The 15,924-nt window shown below is 40.1% G+C and overlaps 1 protein-coding gene across 1 annotated transcript in view; it reads right to left on the bottom strand.

The window, feature by feature from the left end:
- LOC125891824 (probable phospholipid-transporting ATPase IIA) overlaps positions 1–15,924 on the bottom strand; it is a 57,796-nt gene that overhangs the window by 5,181 nt on the left and 36,691 nt on the right. The window contains exons 19-27 of the mRNA XM_049581355.1: positions 14,887–14,985; positions 11,542–11,631; positions 11,135–11,279; positions 8,301–8,365; positions 6,904–7,059; positions 4,483–4,547; positions 4,149–4,257; positions 3,973–4,030; positions 371–574 (exon numbers count right to left, since the gene is read on the bottom strand). Coding sequence (XP_049437312.1) covers positions 371–574; positions 3,973–4,030; positions 4,149–4,257; positions 4,483–4,547; positions 6,904–7,059; positions 8,301–8,365; positions 11,135–11,279; positions 11,542–11,631; positions 14,887–14,985 — 991 coding nt within the window. The remainder of the gene's footprint in view (positions 1–370; positions 575–3,972; positions 4,031–4,148; positions 4,258–4,482; positions 4,548–6,903; positions 7,060–8,300; positions 8,366–11,134; positions 11,280–11,541; positions 11,632–14,886; positions 14,986–15,924) is intronic.

The raw sequence follows: 15,924 nt of genomic DNA, 5'->3' as shown, positions 1-15,924 counted from the left end.
GATAAACACATGATCCTTTGCAGTCCACAGGAAGCTAACAGGACTGTTGGCATTTCCCCTCTGATACTACGGTATGCCTGAGTCTCGTCCACACTAGGACACTTTGTCAGTGCACTCACCTTTAACCTTCCTCACATCCAGCATACTGCAGCTAATTGTACACCAGAGGCATAATATGAATAACCACGTCCACCTTAACTGCTGGATGCTGACGCACGATATCAAGGTCAGCTAAAGCACAAAAACATCCATCAGGCTGCAGTAAACTGAACGCAGACTGCACGTCTTCTCGTCTCGCCGCTACAGGCTCGGAGTCGCCTCCTGTGTGGGTGAAAAGTGAGTTCATGTACATGTGTTTGTGCTCACTCACCTATGAACTCATGCAGGAAGACGAGCGAGGCGACGTAGCAGGCCAAGCTCAGGAGCTCGCCGACTATCATGAGCCAGTGCCACGTCTGAATGGTCAAGGCCACCATCAGCAGCTCGGTCAGGATGAGAGAGGTGAAGGAAATGGCAACGATGTGGACGAACTCTGACTCGAAGAGAAGCAGTGCCCCATACATGATGATGCTCCCTGTGGAGTTCAAATAAGAATGAGACTTATACACGTCAGCAGGAAACACCCTGCTATGAGGGTCCAAAGGACAGAGGGATGTCATGTGCTGTAAAGCCCTCTGGGGCAAACTGTGATTTGTGACACTGGGCTTTATAAATAAATTTGAATTAAATTGAACATTTAATGATGTAATTCACGATTCAGCATTACAGTCAGCTTTTAGTCTGGAAAAAGAGTGAGCGAAAAGAGAGACTGAAATACTCTCCTGCAGGATTAGAACTATAGAGAGGCCTGATATGACAAAATATACAAAAGGCATGAAACTGTTATATTTTGTTTGTAGGATTTAGGGGCATCTATTTACAGAAATGTTAATATATTCAACATTATAATTATGTTTCTATTAGTTTTTAATCACCCGAAAAATAATAATCTTTGTGCTTTTGTTTCTATTTAAGCCCAGTGTTGTAAATAATGGTGTTGAACACTCTTGACAAAGGTCCAGGATGACCGAAATGTTAGTGTTACTGATAAATTGTGAAGCTGAACGAGAGCAGTGTGTGCAATATTCTGTTCAAAGACTCAAAGTTTCAGCTCTGCAACCACACTGACAGAAGCTATTAAATCCTACACAACACCTTTTTTTGGCGCACATTTAATCATTTATCCATCTCATGTTTGACCCCACACGCCATTTACCATTGTCCTCATCACATTCCGAACCTTCCTCATGCTTATATGATAATGAGAACAGAGGTTGATCCAAGGTGTGAGTGTGTGTCTACCATCGGTGGTCAATACAGACTGGAGCAAACAAGTGGACTGTGCAGCTAGCTAGCTTACCTGAAAACACCAGTAGCTAAAACACACTGAGCAGTGAGCACCAGCCTTTATAGCTAACTGTTTATTTGCAACCAATCTCAGAAGCAACTGACTGTAGGTTTGATAATGATGAGCCTCTGGAGGCGAGAGCAGGGCCAAGACTTCCTCATTGCGCTGGTTATTTTGGCTAATCTAAACAGATATCTGCATATGAATGCAGATACACTAAAAAAATATATATATCTATATATATATAAAGCTAAACAGGAATGAATGACGATGAGTTCCAGGAATGCACTGTGGCCAATGCTCTCAGCCTCTCCACGTGGACTGCTAATCTGCAGTTCAAATGTCATTAGTCGACACTACTTAGAATGCAAACGGACAACAAGTGGACACCAGAATGCTTGTGACACTAAAATCTTGTCTGCAGAATCTGTTTATAGAGATTAATATGCAGCTAACTTTTATCTTTGCTAACTCTGTCAGCATTATCTTGACAGCTTAAATGTTTAACTGCTGCTTCAAGTGTTAACATAGTGATGCTACAGCAGTACGCACTACAGAATATGGATTAATAACATACATGCACTAGGTGGTGTAGTTTGGTGACAGTTAGCTGCAGCTAGGTAGCTAGCTGAAAAGGCTGGTTTTAAAGTTGACTCGCCGCACAGTCCTCTCAATTGTTCCACTCATGATAAACAGACACGCACATAGACGCCAAAGATGTAGATGGACATGGCAATCTAATCATCATATATGCATTAGGAAAACAGGAGATGCTGTACAGGGGAAAACAGGGAACAGATAAATCTTTAACTGTGTGCCATGATCAAAAAATAATAAGAGTACTGATATATGTATTTGACCTCTCTCATTACTATTTACAGCCTTTTATCCGTCTGGGGCTTCAGATGTAATGTTACTCACTAAACTAACAAGCTCTCCACACAGGATCATTTTCCCCTACAGAATAAGTTTTTCCCTGTTAGCAAACATTTCTCACCACTTGATAGTGACTATTCCCGAAAAAATCTCTGACCTCTCCTTTCATATAAAGAGAAGACACAGTAGCAGGAAGTGTAAATACAGTCATGCCAACATGCAGAGCAGGGATTTGGAAACCAGGCCCCATTACTTGGAAACAAGAGTATCTTAACATCAGCGATTAAATCAAACATTCAGGTTTTGATAAAAATAGATGAAAGGTTTCGGGGCGTAGCTTCAGATGCTCCTGTGAGCGCTTTTTCACTGCAAATGGCCCGTGTTGGAAATGTACCTCACACAAAAATAAACTCCTCATGAAATTAAGAAAAAAGTGTTTTAGCCGTTAAAGATAATGTGGCACAAAGCAGGGTTGGATTTGTCTTCATCGTAGTGCCTGATCTGATGTCTTGACAACTAAATGACATGAAATATTAAATACTCCATGTGCAATATTTTTCACTTCTTGAATGTATATATTATATTACAATGCACATAACTGTAGAAATGTCTTATGTTTACTCTTATTCTATTGTTTTATTCTACTGATGTGTATATTGTAGTTAAATTTTCACACTTACAGCCTCAGCACAATGATGATATATATTTTGTTTTAATATTTTAAGTTTTACATCTCAAATGCTAGTGTTATAAACAGTAGCAAAATGAAAAATTCCATTTCAACACACTTTTATTTCATCCTCTTATTCTTACTTCCTATAATTCTCTATTCTTTACATCGAAGCAACTGTAACGAATCATAATTTCCCCTCAGGGGTCAATAAAGTATTTCTGATTCTGATTATTGCTGACTACGGCTGAGTATTGTTTAAAAAATTATGATACCAGAACCGCTACCAGTACCTTTGAAGTGATACCGATACCAATAGAGGACTTCATTGAATAGCTATAATGTGAATGGAGGGGCATGTATACCGTAAAACTTAATTTACGGCACCCCAATATTTATTACTGTTTTGTTATTATCCTCTTAAAAAAACCCAGCTGGCCAACAATGTTGTTAGACATTGATATTTAGTTGAATTTTGGTTGCGTGCTGAGGGAAAGCTTCGCTCCGGGGCCAGTTGTGAGAGTCCACCTGGCCACACATGCACACACACACAGTGGCAGGGCTAACTGTTAGCATCACATGGCTTTTTATCAACAGATTTAACGTCAGAGTTGAGCCATTTTACTGTGAGTTTGTTGGAACTGTTTAACAGCATGGTGTTGGATGTTAGCTGCTGCTGCAACTGTGTAGCTTGTGCCTACGGGGCAGATGTTAAACTGACCAGTCGCTGGGAGGATAGCGGCTCTAGAGATGGCTGTAACAGAAAGTCTGCTGATCTGGAGTGGAGACGGGGCAGTCTGGGATGGAACCACCAGCGCAAAAAGGATCGAAAGCAGGTGTGGTTTGACTGAAGATACTACTTGTTTCCATGTTGTTTCAGTCGATACCTTAAAGGTATCAAGTACCGATACTCAGCCCTATTGCTGACTTTTGTATGAACTGTGTCCTGCGATATATGTTTAGGTTGTAAATATATTTCTCTCCAACAGCTGCACATATTGACTGTGATCATCCGCAGTTTGTACAAAGTGTTTCTTACCTTGATAGATACTTATTAGAACCCATATTAGAAATGTCTTGAAAGACAGTGGTCGACCCTGTTGAAAGAAAACAGCAGAACAACACATCGTATTTACCTTTATGCCCCCATATACATGTTTGTATATGATATTTGGCTGCACTGTGACAGTCAGTGTGTTATCATTCATCAAATACCTTTAACAGATCTTTGTATAACTCAGGGTATAACATGGCGACCTCAGACTTGACATCTTTGTCCAACACCAGGGAGAAGACGGGGAACATGGTGTAGACAGTGGAGTAGCTGAAACAGTGTGAGAAATATGCTCCAGATAAAATGGCACACAGACAACAAGTTTCACACATTTCATTGTTAGTTTCAGCAGTGAAACGCATCAGTCCAGTCAAGACTTTCATATTTTCCCCTTCTCACATTTCAACAGTGCTTTAACACAGAGGAAATGCCAGGGAAACAAGGCAGCCAAATGCTCTCTTGATTAGTCATAGCCATACAGAGTTTGTATCTCACCCAATAGTCAGGAATCCTTGGTAGAGTGGGACTGAAGCAAAGTAGAAAACAGAGGAGAAGACCGCCTGAGGGAACAGAAGTAAAGAGAGAGTCATCGTTTATTCTTCTTTTCATATCAATACTCAGATGGCATTACAGATGATAACAGAAGAAATCAGGGGCATCACTTTCTAAATGCTACCAACTGGCACGGCAGCACACGACTCCCAGGGTAACCACACTTTGATGATGAGCACGAGTTAAATCCCACACATAAAGTGCATCACCTCAGTAATCCTCATTCTACCGCAGCGCTACTGCTGGAGAAAATCAAACCTCTCTGACTAATTGTAGCATGAGTCTTGAACATATGTATGATGCCAATATTGACCTGTCAACTAGTCAGCCTGCCATCCAGGCGGCCCCAAACCAGACGGGTCACAGCTGCGGCTGTGGTCGCCGTTAATGTGAGACATGTGGAGGAGGGCCTCCCGAAAACCCCAAAGTCCACAATGCAGTGAGTCATGGGCTGTCCCTCCGTGGCGGGGGCTGAGGTTGGACTGGGACATGGGAATTGGACTAGGGACTGTGTCGAGTTTGTGTGTGCGTGGGGGCTGGCGCAGAAGGGCACCATGGGATGACTCCTCTGACTCATCGTGCACCCCACCCTTCCATGACCACCCCTGAAACTTCTCCCTGCCGCGCCCCGATCATTTCGTCCTCACATTTAGATTTAAAGGTGTTGTGGATAAACATAGCCTGCACCTCCCTGCCCAAACTTTAAGCTAGCTTACGATCTTTTTCAGACATTTTACGGCGTGTTAAGGTTGCTTTGGCCCAACTGACCGGCCACAATTCTCATATTTAGACACAAATACGTACTTACATACCAGGGATGGGCATGAGTTCCTCAAGTACTCGATTCGGATATTTGTTTTGTTATAGAGTAATCACTGCCTGACTTCTTACACGTGAATGTGACTTTTGTATTGCATTTACTATTTTAAATTAAATGGGTTAAATCTTATTTCAATGTACAGCTGCATTGAAATAACGATGCAGACGTTAAACTGAAAAGGAGGGGAGCGACCCTGGAGACAGTCTGTCAGCACTGCATCTAACCTGTAACGGCAGCAACAGAAAGTTTGCTGATTTTCTCATGCTAGCTTAGAATTTATGGTTAAATAGCCTAATTAAAGCCTGGTTGTTCTACGAATACATTTCAAGCTGCACTTGTTTTCCGTTGTTGGCCAATTTACATTCCTACTCTTGCATTAGATTTTTTTCAGAGTACTCGAGTATTCTAAAATAATTTACTCGAGCACACAAAGATGAAATGTACTTAAAATGCTTATCCCTGGTACACAAAAAGAGCAAAACACTAAATCACATGCTCAGTCTTTACAGCCACCATATGAACATATTTCACTGATTATTACTAAATGTACTTTACAGATTCATAAATCAATGCAACATGCGTTTGCAAGCATCTCACCTTATTTTAACATTATTATCCGGAGCAGCATTGCTGGCAGTGTTGCTAATTACTGGCATGTGAAATGTATGGCAATAGTGGGAGGGAAAAAAGGAAAAAAGAATTGCAATTTCTTTCCTTTCGATTACTATCAAAGTAATTTGAGGCTTAATGTTACATACAGTAATACTGTATTTGAAATTATTAAATATACATTAACTCAAGGTTGATATAGAACAGAAAAAGTTAACTGATGCAGTGAAGTATAAATTGTCTCATATAAAAATCAGATTTATTGTAAAGTCAGACTCTGGACTTTCTTATCTTCATTTGAAAGGTTCATTTGCAAAAACATGTATCTCCTTTTTCTTTGTTTTCAAAATCATAATTTTTGTGTGTGTGAAAGCCAGGGATTATCAGTCAAACTGGTGGGTGTTGTTTTGATAAGATATCTCAGAGTTTTTACATTTTCATGTATATGTATGTGTGCAATTGAAGGGATATACATCAAACTGGTGGTTTATTTATTGTAAGAATGGCTTTTTTTCTGTTTCTACAAATAAAGTCAGAAATATGGCTTATTCAATTAGTAAAATAAAAGTTTAAAAACGAAGCTCCAAAACTGAACTTTTTTTTTTTTCTTGTTGCTATTTGTATTATCTTGCAGAAATTACCATTGCTAACTGTGTGACAGCAGCATCTGATTGTTTAATGAGCGTTTTATTTTAAAATACATGGACAGACCTTTAAACTGTTGTTTTTGTCCAGATGAAATTATATGTCATGAATTATCTAATTTAATACAGATATTTTCATATTATATGATATAGAAACTTCTGAGGTCAATTTTGCAAATTGACTCTGTTGCAAAAACTGAGCCAAAGCAATTGGAAAATACATAATTTGAAGGTGATGACATGACTAATAAACACAAACCCAAACAGCACCATGTTTTAGTTGTACTCTACCTGCATGGCGCTTATGCACAGGCTCCTGTGGATGACGAACTGGCTGAGAGCTGCAGACCTTTTGTAGCTGTTCCGACCGTGGACCATGAGGAGTCGGCCTAAATGTTGGAACTGAGTCACAGAGAAGTCGGCAGCCAGCGAGGCCTGCTTTCCTTCCTGTCAAACACACGGCACAGAGGGCAGTGAGGACAAGCTGCAAGAAGCCTGAGCTGACCTGTGAAGCAGGCCCTTGGGTGTTTATTGTGAAGTGACACTGCAGTGACAGATATACAGATTGTTTTTAATTTTTTTGGAAGCACAAAAATCAGACGTGTGGTGTTGTATGCAAACATGACTAGTACAAGTAAGGAATCCCTCAGGCACCAGATCTGGAGATTTCATGCAGAATAAAGCACAGAGTTAGAGAAACTTTGAGTATGTCATACCATGATAACCAGCATGGCTGCAACAAATGATTCTTTTCATTATCACTTCTTCTGCTGATCATTTTCTTAATCAGACGATAAATCGTTTGGTCTGTAAACTGTCAGAAAATTGTGAAAAATGCCCAAGTTGACATATTCAGATTCCTGTGCAACCAATAGTCCAAAACCTAAAGTTTAAAATCAAATTAGACAAAGGACAATCAGAAAATACTTACCTAAATGAACCACAAAACTTTTTGGGGCATCTTTGCTTTCAAATATTGATAACTCTGCTGCAAAAATATTGGGTGAAAAGCCAAAAATATAACCTTCAAATTGTGGTTTTACTTGAAGCGATGTGTTGGGCTGTTTCTTTGCCAAGAGCGAAGATTTCCTGGAGTCTTAATGTCACCGTGAGGTTGGAAGACAACCAGCAGAGACCTCTCTAAGGTGCTGCTCCGAGCCAAGAAATAGCACGAAAGCCGCTGGTAAAATCACATTGTTGTTTTAACACTTGAGTGTTTTGTACAGACTACACAAACAAGATATAATGTGTTTAACACTGAGCTTCCGTGGGACTGGTTAGCAGATCTTGCCACCCTTGGACAGAGCCAGGTTAGCTGTTTCCAGTCTTTAAGCTAAGCTAAGCTAACTGGCTGCTGGCTCCAGTTTCATCGCCATGCTATTGATCTTCTTAAGCAAATTTCCCAGTAGTATCATTGCTGACATATGTTTGAGGTCCATGTCTGAGCAAACCCATGAGGAGTACAAGAGACGGGCTGATGAGAGACTCTTACTTTTACTCGAGCACAAAAGCATCCTGTCATCTTTGTTTCCTCTGCTCAGACAATGGATCCTCATAAAGAGGAATCATCTGTGTGCATGTCTCTCTACATGTCTCTGAACGTGAGAGAGATCTTGGCAGGAAACACAAAGTAAAAATCTGTGAGAGCGGCACGTCAGTGTGAGGCGATGAGACGGAGAGAGTCTTACTTTTCCCTCCACTCCCACGCCACAGTCGGCTTCCTGGATCATGCTGACATCGTTTCCTCCGTCCCCTAAGAGAAAACAAAAGCCATGGAGGTGTCAGAATTCACATCAGTGACTCACCAATACAAACTTTTAGTTGAGTGTAGTGTGTGTGTGTGTGTGTGTGTGTGTGTGTGTGTGTGTGTGTGTGTGCATTTCATGAGACACTCCCTTAATTTGGCCTGATTAGAAGATGAGAACAGACAGACAGACAGGAAAATGAAACGTTTGGAATTTGCCAGATAAAGGGTGTGATAAAGGGGCTGGGTACAGTAATGTGGCTGAAAAACACAATATTATTAAAAATATTTTTCCAGTGACACAATACAATCACATTTAAACTGATTAAGTGACATTCAATTCAGTGGGTGAGCTGTGTTCCACTGTTATGCTTGACAAAACCCTTCACGTGTGAACAAGAAGCTCAATAACTGATTTAGCTGTAAGTTGCAAGAAATCACTGACATCAACCACAGATTTATGTAACCAAATTACATGATACGATTCTTTCTAAATGCAGCAACAGTAAATATTAATGCACAACAGTGAGTCAGGGTCGGGTATTTTGAGGAGGAAGAACAAGGAGGAAAAGGGAGGAGATGAAAAAAGAAAGAGGAGGAAGACAAATATGAGACAGAGGAGTGACCACCAGCAGAACTGCCCTGACTAATTTCAAATTCCTTCACTGAAAAAGTGTCTTAAAATTCATGTGTCTCTTATCCACACAGCACAGTACCTGAATAGGCATGTTTATTCAGCATCACCCAGGTCTCAAACTCACAACCTCACACACCACGTGTAGGTCATGATCTTGTGGAGCTACATGCCTGGTGACAAACAATAGACTGGCCACTAGAGGTGTGGCATAGTATCACAATCTTCTTGTGTGGCAATATTATATCGTCACACAGTGCAAAATATTGATTTTTTTTCTTATATAAATTATTAATATGACACACTAAAAACTTTATCTTATTAGATAAAACAGATTTTGACAAATATTCCTTTGGGGATATAATTTGCAATTGAAAAAAGTTAATATATCACAACATATTTTAAATCGCAATAATATTGTATGCATTGTGATAATATCGTATTGTGGTGATTCCTACCCCCACTGACTACACACAATAACTTAAACAGTCACCAAAGTTGCACGTAAAGGCAGATTTCAAGCTAAAAAATTCAGTTAACAAGACAAAAGTCTGTATTGTATTGTCTGTAATTTAAATTCAAACTGATGCTCTGATGCTTAAAGATGCTCTTACTCCATTGACTACAATAGTTTACATGAGGACAGATTAAAAAAATGGTCTAAAATTCACTTTTTGAGATACAATGCTGAAATTTAAAAAACTACTTTTACCATCACATGATTCTTTCCCTCTTGTCAGTAACACTGAATATTTATTTAGAGAGAATATGCAGTGCATGTTTACATTAAATCATTTTGATGCAATGTGGACTTAATTTTTGAGTCTGATGATCCTATGTAGCAAGTCTGGTGTCAATTTAGCTAAAAATATGTATAGGAAGAGACAGATTTAATTTGTTTTACAGTTTTTGAAAAAAAAAAACAAAACAACAAAAACAAACAAAAAAAAACAGAGTGATGGACTTAATGCTCAATTGTGCTACACTTTGGAGAACGCTGTAAAGTTACCGCACGTTCGACTGATTTGTTATGAATTTTCAAGGTTTATCATTTTGACATTTGCTGTAGAACATCCATCAGTACTATTTAATCAATCTTGTTTTTTTAGTGGATCAAAGTAAATTCAGGGCTCAAAAATTTGGGGCCATTATGTCCCAGGATCACACAAAGACATGCATGTGTCTCCTTCTGAACACAACATTTTAATATAATTTATGTCTAAACTTTAGTTTTCTAGGATGGTCTTTCACATTTAAGCATCAGATCTGCTTTTGACCTTAAACATTTTTTCCACTAAATCCATGATGGTATACTTTTAATATATGATGCAGGAAGTATTAAGATCAGTTAAAACTATTAGACATTACTATTGCAATTTCCCCAGGGTTGGACCTTTTTTGAGACATATTGACTTGACTAATCAACTAGTCTTTATCAATGCTCATACTGGGAGTACTGGTGAGATGAGCAGAAGTGAGTGACAGAGGTTTGTGGCTGAAACAGATAAATAGGTTTTGAGGAAGATGTGCAAAAGTCCGTTGTTAAATGTCAAAAAACTCTGTTAGAGCTGTTTGTAGCAAGTTCTAGTTTCCTCCTTTATTTTTTGAGTCACTTTGTCACCTGAGTCATTTGTCCTATTGTTTTTGCACCACCTCACCTGGCATCTTGGGAACCTTAAGTTAAAGGCAGGTGTGCTGAAGTGAGTGTGGAGCATAGAAGACGCCACAGGGCTACAGTCTTTATCTGCTGCGTATTTGGTTCATCTCAGTTTTTATTGTTTGATGAAGTCGTTTAATACCCCACTAATTTGAACTTTGTCTCTGCGAGGGCCTGTTTATTTGGGAAATGTTTGTGTGGGGATTTTTGTTTTCATTTTTTTTTTAACATGACAGTCAAGACAGTTTATATCCTGCAACTCTCCATACATCCTGCAAGTCAATCAACTCTTAAACCAAGCGAAGCACCTGGATCATCAGTGAGTAAAATTAAACCAAACCATGTCACCCATTATGGCGTCTGTGGGCGGCTATTTTTGAACTTATCCGGAAGCTGATATTAAAGACAACAAAGCTCAAGCTGAAAGCTGCACAGATGGAATCCCCCCAAGGAAAAGCTGTTAGACAGTTTTCTATTCTCGACTCACCTACAGCACAGGTGAGTTTTCCTGTGCGCTCTTGCAGCAGCCGAACTATCTGAGCCTTCTGGGTGGGGGTACACCGGCAGCAAACCACAGCGGGACACTGGCATGCCAGTTCCATGAACTCGTACTCGTAGTATTTCAGACAAACCTGCAAGAAAAACCACCAGAAAGGACAGGTGAGCAACTCAGGCCACCGCATATAACTGATCTCAGCTGTGGATCTTTAACACCTCCACTTAACTTACAGTTTAACTCCTACTGCATTTTAGAAAGTGAATCTAACCACAGATACCACTTCCAGAGATGCTTCCGTGGCAGCGGTATTATCATGAATCACACTGAAAACATGTCAGAGTTTCATAAGGAGAGATAAGTTGGTGGGAGGAGGGTTAGACACACAGACAGTTTACCTCAAGCGAGTCCCCCGATATCACCAGAGCGCAGTCGTGTTTTCTCCTGAAAGCGTTGAGCTCCAGGTGGGCTTCCCCTCGTGTCGTCACCTATGGCAGAGGCAACCGCATTTATGAAGCAGGCACCGAACACACTCGCAATATGAAATTATCAAGGATGACAATCTGTCAGCATTTGCATCCTGATTGTTATCAGACAAGTAGCTTTTAAAATTCACAGCTTGTTTCCCTGCAGCTGCAACGGCAGCAAACGTTAGAGCGACCAAATACCTGCGAACATCCAGCTATCTAAATAAGGAACTGATAAGACTGGATGATATGACTGAAATAAAATTCACAATATTAATAAATTATTTATTAATTGGGGGGACGCCGATCAGACTTTTTCTCTCCCAACAGCTCAATGGAATTCACTGGGAATATTCTTATATCACGTCAGGTTGTAACTTTAACTGTAGGACATATTATCTTAACTATAAATACAGACCACCATTCATTTATGTATTTATTCTTATTACTATTTATTACTTATTTTCATATATGAGCCCAGTCCTTGAGTGCGCCTGAATTTCATTGTGTGTTTGTACAACAACCATAAAGGAATCTGAATAAACACAGGCACAATCGCATATAAAACTATTAAATTAAGAGGTGTCAGACATGCGATCAGCAGCCCAGAAACGGACCACCAAAGGGCCCACTGGATGATTTTGCACACCTGATATTGAGCCACTTGTTGAGGCTAAGAGGTGCCAGGTTTCAGGGGCAAGTTAAAAAGCTTCATGTTAAAACAATACAAAACAAGGAATACTTACTGAGGTCATATTCAAGTAGATATTAAACACTGTGCAAAATACTGTAAATCAACAGCTTCAGTACAAAATAATCTGTAATATAGTTGGAACCCTATTGCTAAGGCATGGCCAAACCTTTTGATTTGTTAATGATTTATAAGGCAGGGGATGACTTAACCTGCTTCCTCAGTAGCTTCCACTTAGTTTGGTGTGGTGATGTAAGCATTACTACACAGTGGAGTGGAAATGTATGGATGAATGCTCATGTAATGACAGTGAGTCGTAGACTGACTGAGTGTGGAAAAACTGAGACATACTGTTAAACTGCCCTTATATTTCTTAGACATCTCAGGCTGTTCATCATCTGCTTTGCCAATGACTGAATATTTCATAATATACTTTACAATAAAGGAAAGGGAAAGATTTGGAGATGATGTTATTTATAGGTTATTATGCAGTGGTTTTACTGGTCCAGCCCATTCTAGATGAAATTGGGCTGTTTGTGGCCCATGAACTAAATTGAGTTTGACATCCCTGATTTAATTAATGTTCATTACAATAAACTGTGGTACTGATTCATACAGCACATTAAAAAAACAGTCTCACGTAAAACAAACACACATCCTGCTAGTTTTTCATTACAAGTGAAATTGAATTATTACTCTATAAGCACACACAGCAAGCAGCATCAACCTACCGTCCAACACCGGCACACCATGAGGACGGAAACAGAGGGCTCAGTGGGGACGAAGCAGCCTAACACACTGTCTGCGGTCATTTTGACTTGACCAGTGGACTTCACTACAAGCCTACTGGCTGTAACAACAGGCGACATGACACCCTCAGCCGGGTAGAGTCGAGCTCAGACTGGCCAGTTCACACCGTTGCAACTTTTCTGTCCAACATTCTAAAACAGTTGCGTCTCGTCACGAATCTTTGGTCTGAGCTGTGCTAAATATGCATTGCCTTGCACCAGTTTCAGCCATGGTGCAAAATCTTGGTTAAATAGCCGATTTTCATTTTATTTGTTCTTCCTTGTGTCGTCGGTACTGAGTGAGAACTAGCTAGCAGACAGCAGATTCTCTGCTTTGAGCATCTGGGCCAGAAACAAACTGTGAGTGTTGCTGGTTTCACTTTCCCGATCTGTGTGACGTTAATGAGAGAGGCATTTGGTAAATTATTTTTTTTTTAAAAAAAAGATGTTACCAATTTTTAGAATTAGATAGAATAGAATTTACGATCTAACATCAGAAAAAACAATTCATAAAATCCTACTTCCAATGTGAAAGATTGATTTTGGACATTTTAATACCAATTAAGGTCTCATTTTTATATTAATGAATTCAGTGCCTTTTAAGATATTTTAACGATCCACAGGGACCTTGTAAAATCTTAGTAGCACTTTAAATCCCCCATTTATCATTTAAAAGAACTTTTTAAAATGGTTTGTAGCACACTATACTATAGTTGTAAACACATATTAACGTTTTTCAATTTATCTGTAAACAACTATATCTCCTCCTGTGTGTGAAGGCTGTTGTATAAACAAATAATGAATGACAATGTAATAATATCCAGTTGTAATAATATAAATCTGTCTTCATAGGGGACGTTATACTTGTTGAAAGACATTAATAAACACTTAGATCTGTGTACAACTGGATTACAGTGGCTTAGAGACCATTTTTTAAATGTTTATGTAGTGCTTACAAACGCTCACTAAAGATGGGCGAAGTAATAAAATCTCAATGGGAATGGGAAACTGGGGAAATATTCTGTATTATTAAATCAACTGAGTTTCCTAACAATTGTGTCAGGTTCAAATATAGACTTAAAAATTCTCCAAACACGCAGCACTGACAGGGCATGGTGTTAATCTGTCAGCAAGAGTTATGCTCTGGTATGAATATCCTTCAGCCGCTGACTATTCATACGTCAATCCAGATCAGGCCATTGGTGGCCACCAGGAAACTAATCCAGATGTATGTGTTGCAGGCCCAGTCAGCACTCCCCAGTCCGCTGGGACTGAGGTTTTCAAGCCGTGCCAGCCATTGTTATTCTCTTCCAGTAACCGCAGTTGTACGCAAGTTGTAACCTTCCTATATGGCAGGCGCTCCTTCTGCTCTGGCACGGCTCCAGAGGGGAAAGGCAGAAGGGGACTATCAAAGCGGCGCAAGAGCCCGAAACCTGCAAAACAAATTAGGAAGTGAGCCCTCTGCATGTTCCCTCTGGGAGTGGTTCAGCTGGTTTCTCCTCTCTGTTTGAGCGAAGGCCTGTTTGTTCTCATTGACAGCGGCTTGGATGCTTTCGCTGGTGGGAGGTGATTTATTCAGCTGTGGATGCTGGCTCGGGCTGCATGCGTAGTTGTGTGGGGCTCTGCGACCACTAGCTAATGGGCCTTGGTCGCACGGAGCATGGTTGCCCGTGGGTCGACGGAGTCAGGAAACTGTCAGTGCTGCACTGAACTGGGATGAACCCTGTGGTACTAAAATCAACTATTGCCCACTTCATGTGATTATGAGAGGAAGAGGGGTCGGTGTCCTGCACTTACAGGTCTGAAGATATGGATGTCCTGGTTGCGGGTGATCAGATGGGCGTTCTTCGCAGTGCATGTGGCCGTTTCAAGCTTGTCTCCTGTCAGCATCCAAACCTACAAAGAAACCAGAGAATATCATGTAGCAACAACAATGTTTGGATTTGTAAAATGCACAGATGTTGGAAGAGAAAACTACATGACACAAAATGTTTCCATAATCTCTGATAATCTCTGCACTGTTCACACTACACAACTTTTTTATCTTGCAACTGGAAGTGGTGGTTTTCACTCTACATGACTGAGTGGTGATGAGGTTATACATCATATGAGCTTTCACCAGGGAGAATCCCCGTTGAGACAAGCATGTCTGGTCTCCAAACAACATTTTGTGACAAAAACAAATGCAAGAAGTGACACGGGAGTAACCGCGATAATACCGCGATTTTGTGTTGTCGTTGGCACACGTTCATAAAAAAGACAGTTTCCACACATCTTTCCTATTATACAGCCTCTTTCCTCTAGGTACAACTACTTGAGTCTGTGGCGTAACTTGCACTCTCATTGACAGTAGCATGCCAACACATCCAGATATTTAACGTGCTAGATACCTGGGATTCCTCCTAATGCATCGGCGAGCCTCTTGGCTCTATTCACACATTCCACTTTAGCAGCGATTTGCCAAGAATGAGCCAACACTGATTTGCCTCCTATGTTGGGCTTTTGTCGTGGAGCTTCCAAAACTGTCCAGGAGTGGAACATCCTAAAGTCCTACGGGGCTTTAAGTCATGTAGTGTAACCTAGGCATTAACAATAGCTGAATTCCAGGGATGAAATAACTCTAACCACTGACTTCAAGCAATCTGTAACTGCTCTGTCTGTGAGCTACAGTTTGTAAACTTGCAATCTAATATGATTTACTTTATTGTAAACAGAGGACAAACACCATTCATCACATAAACAGGTATCATTGTATTCAAATTCTGACTGATTGTTAATGGAGTCATATTGGATGTCAATTATAGAAACTTATAGCCGTGGGTTTAAAAGCTTATT

This window comes from Epinephelus fuscoguttatus, linkage group LG7 (genome assembly GCF_011397635.1).
Source record: "Epinephelus fuscoguttatus linkage group LG7, E.fuscoguttatus.final_Chr_v1".
Lineage (NCBI taxonomy): Eukaryota > Metazoa > Chordata > Actinopteri > Perciformes > Serranidae > Epinephelus > Epinephelus fuscoguttatus.
This window is presented reverse-complemented; position numbering and strand designations above follow the sequence as displayed.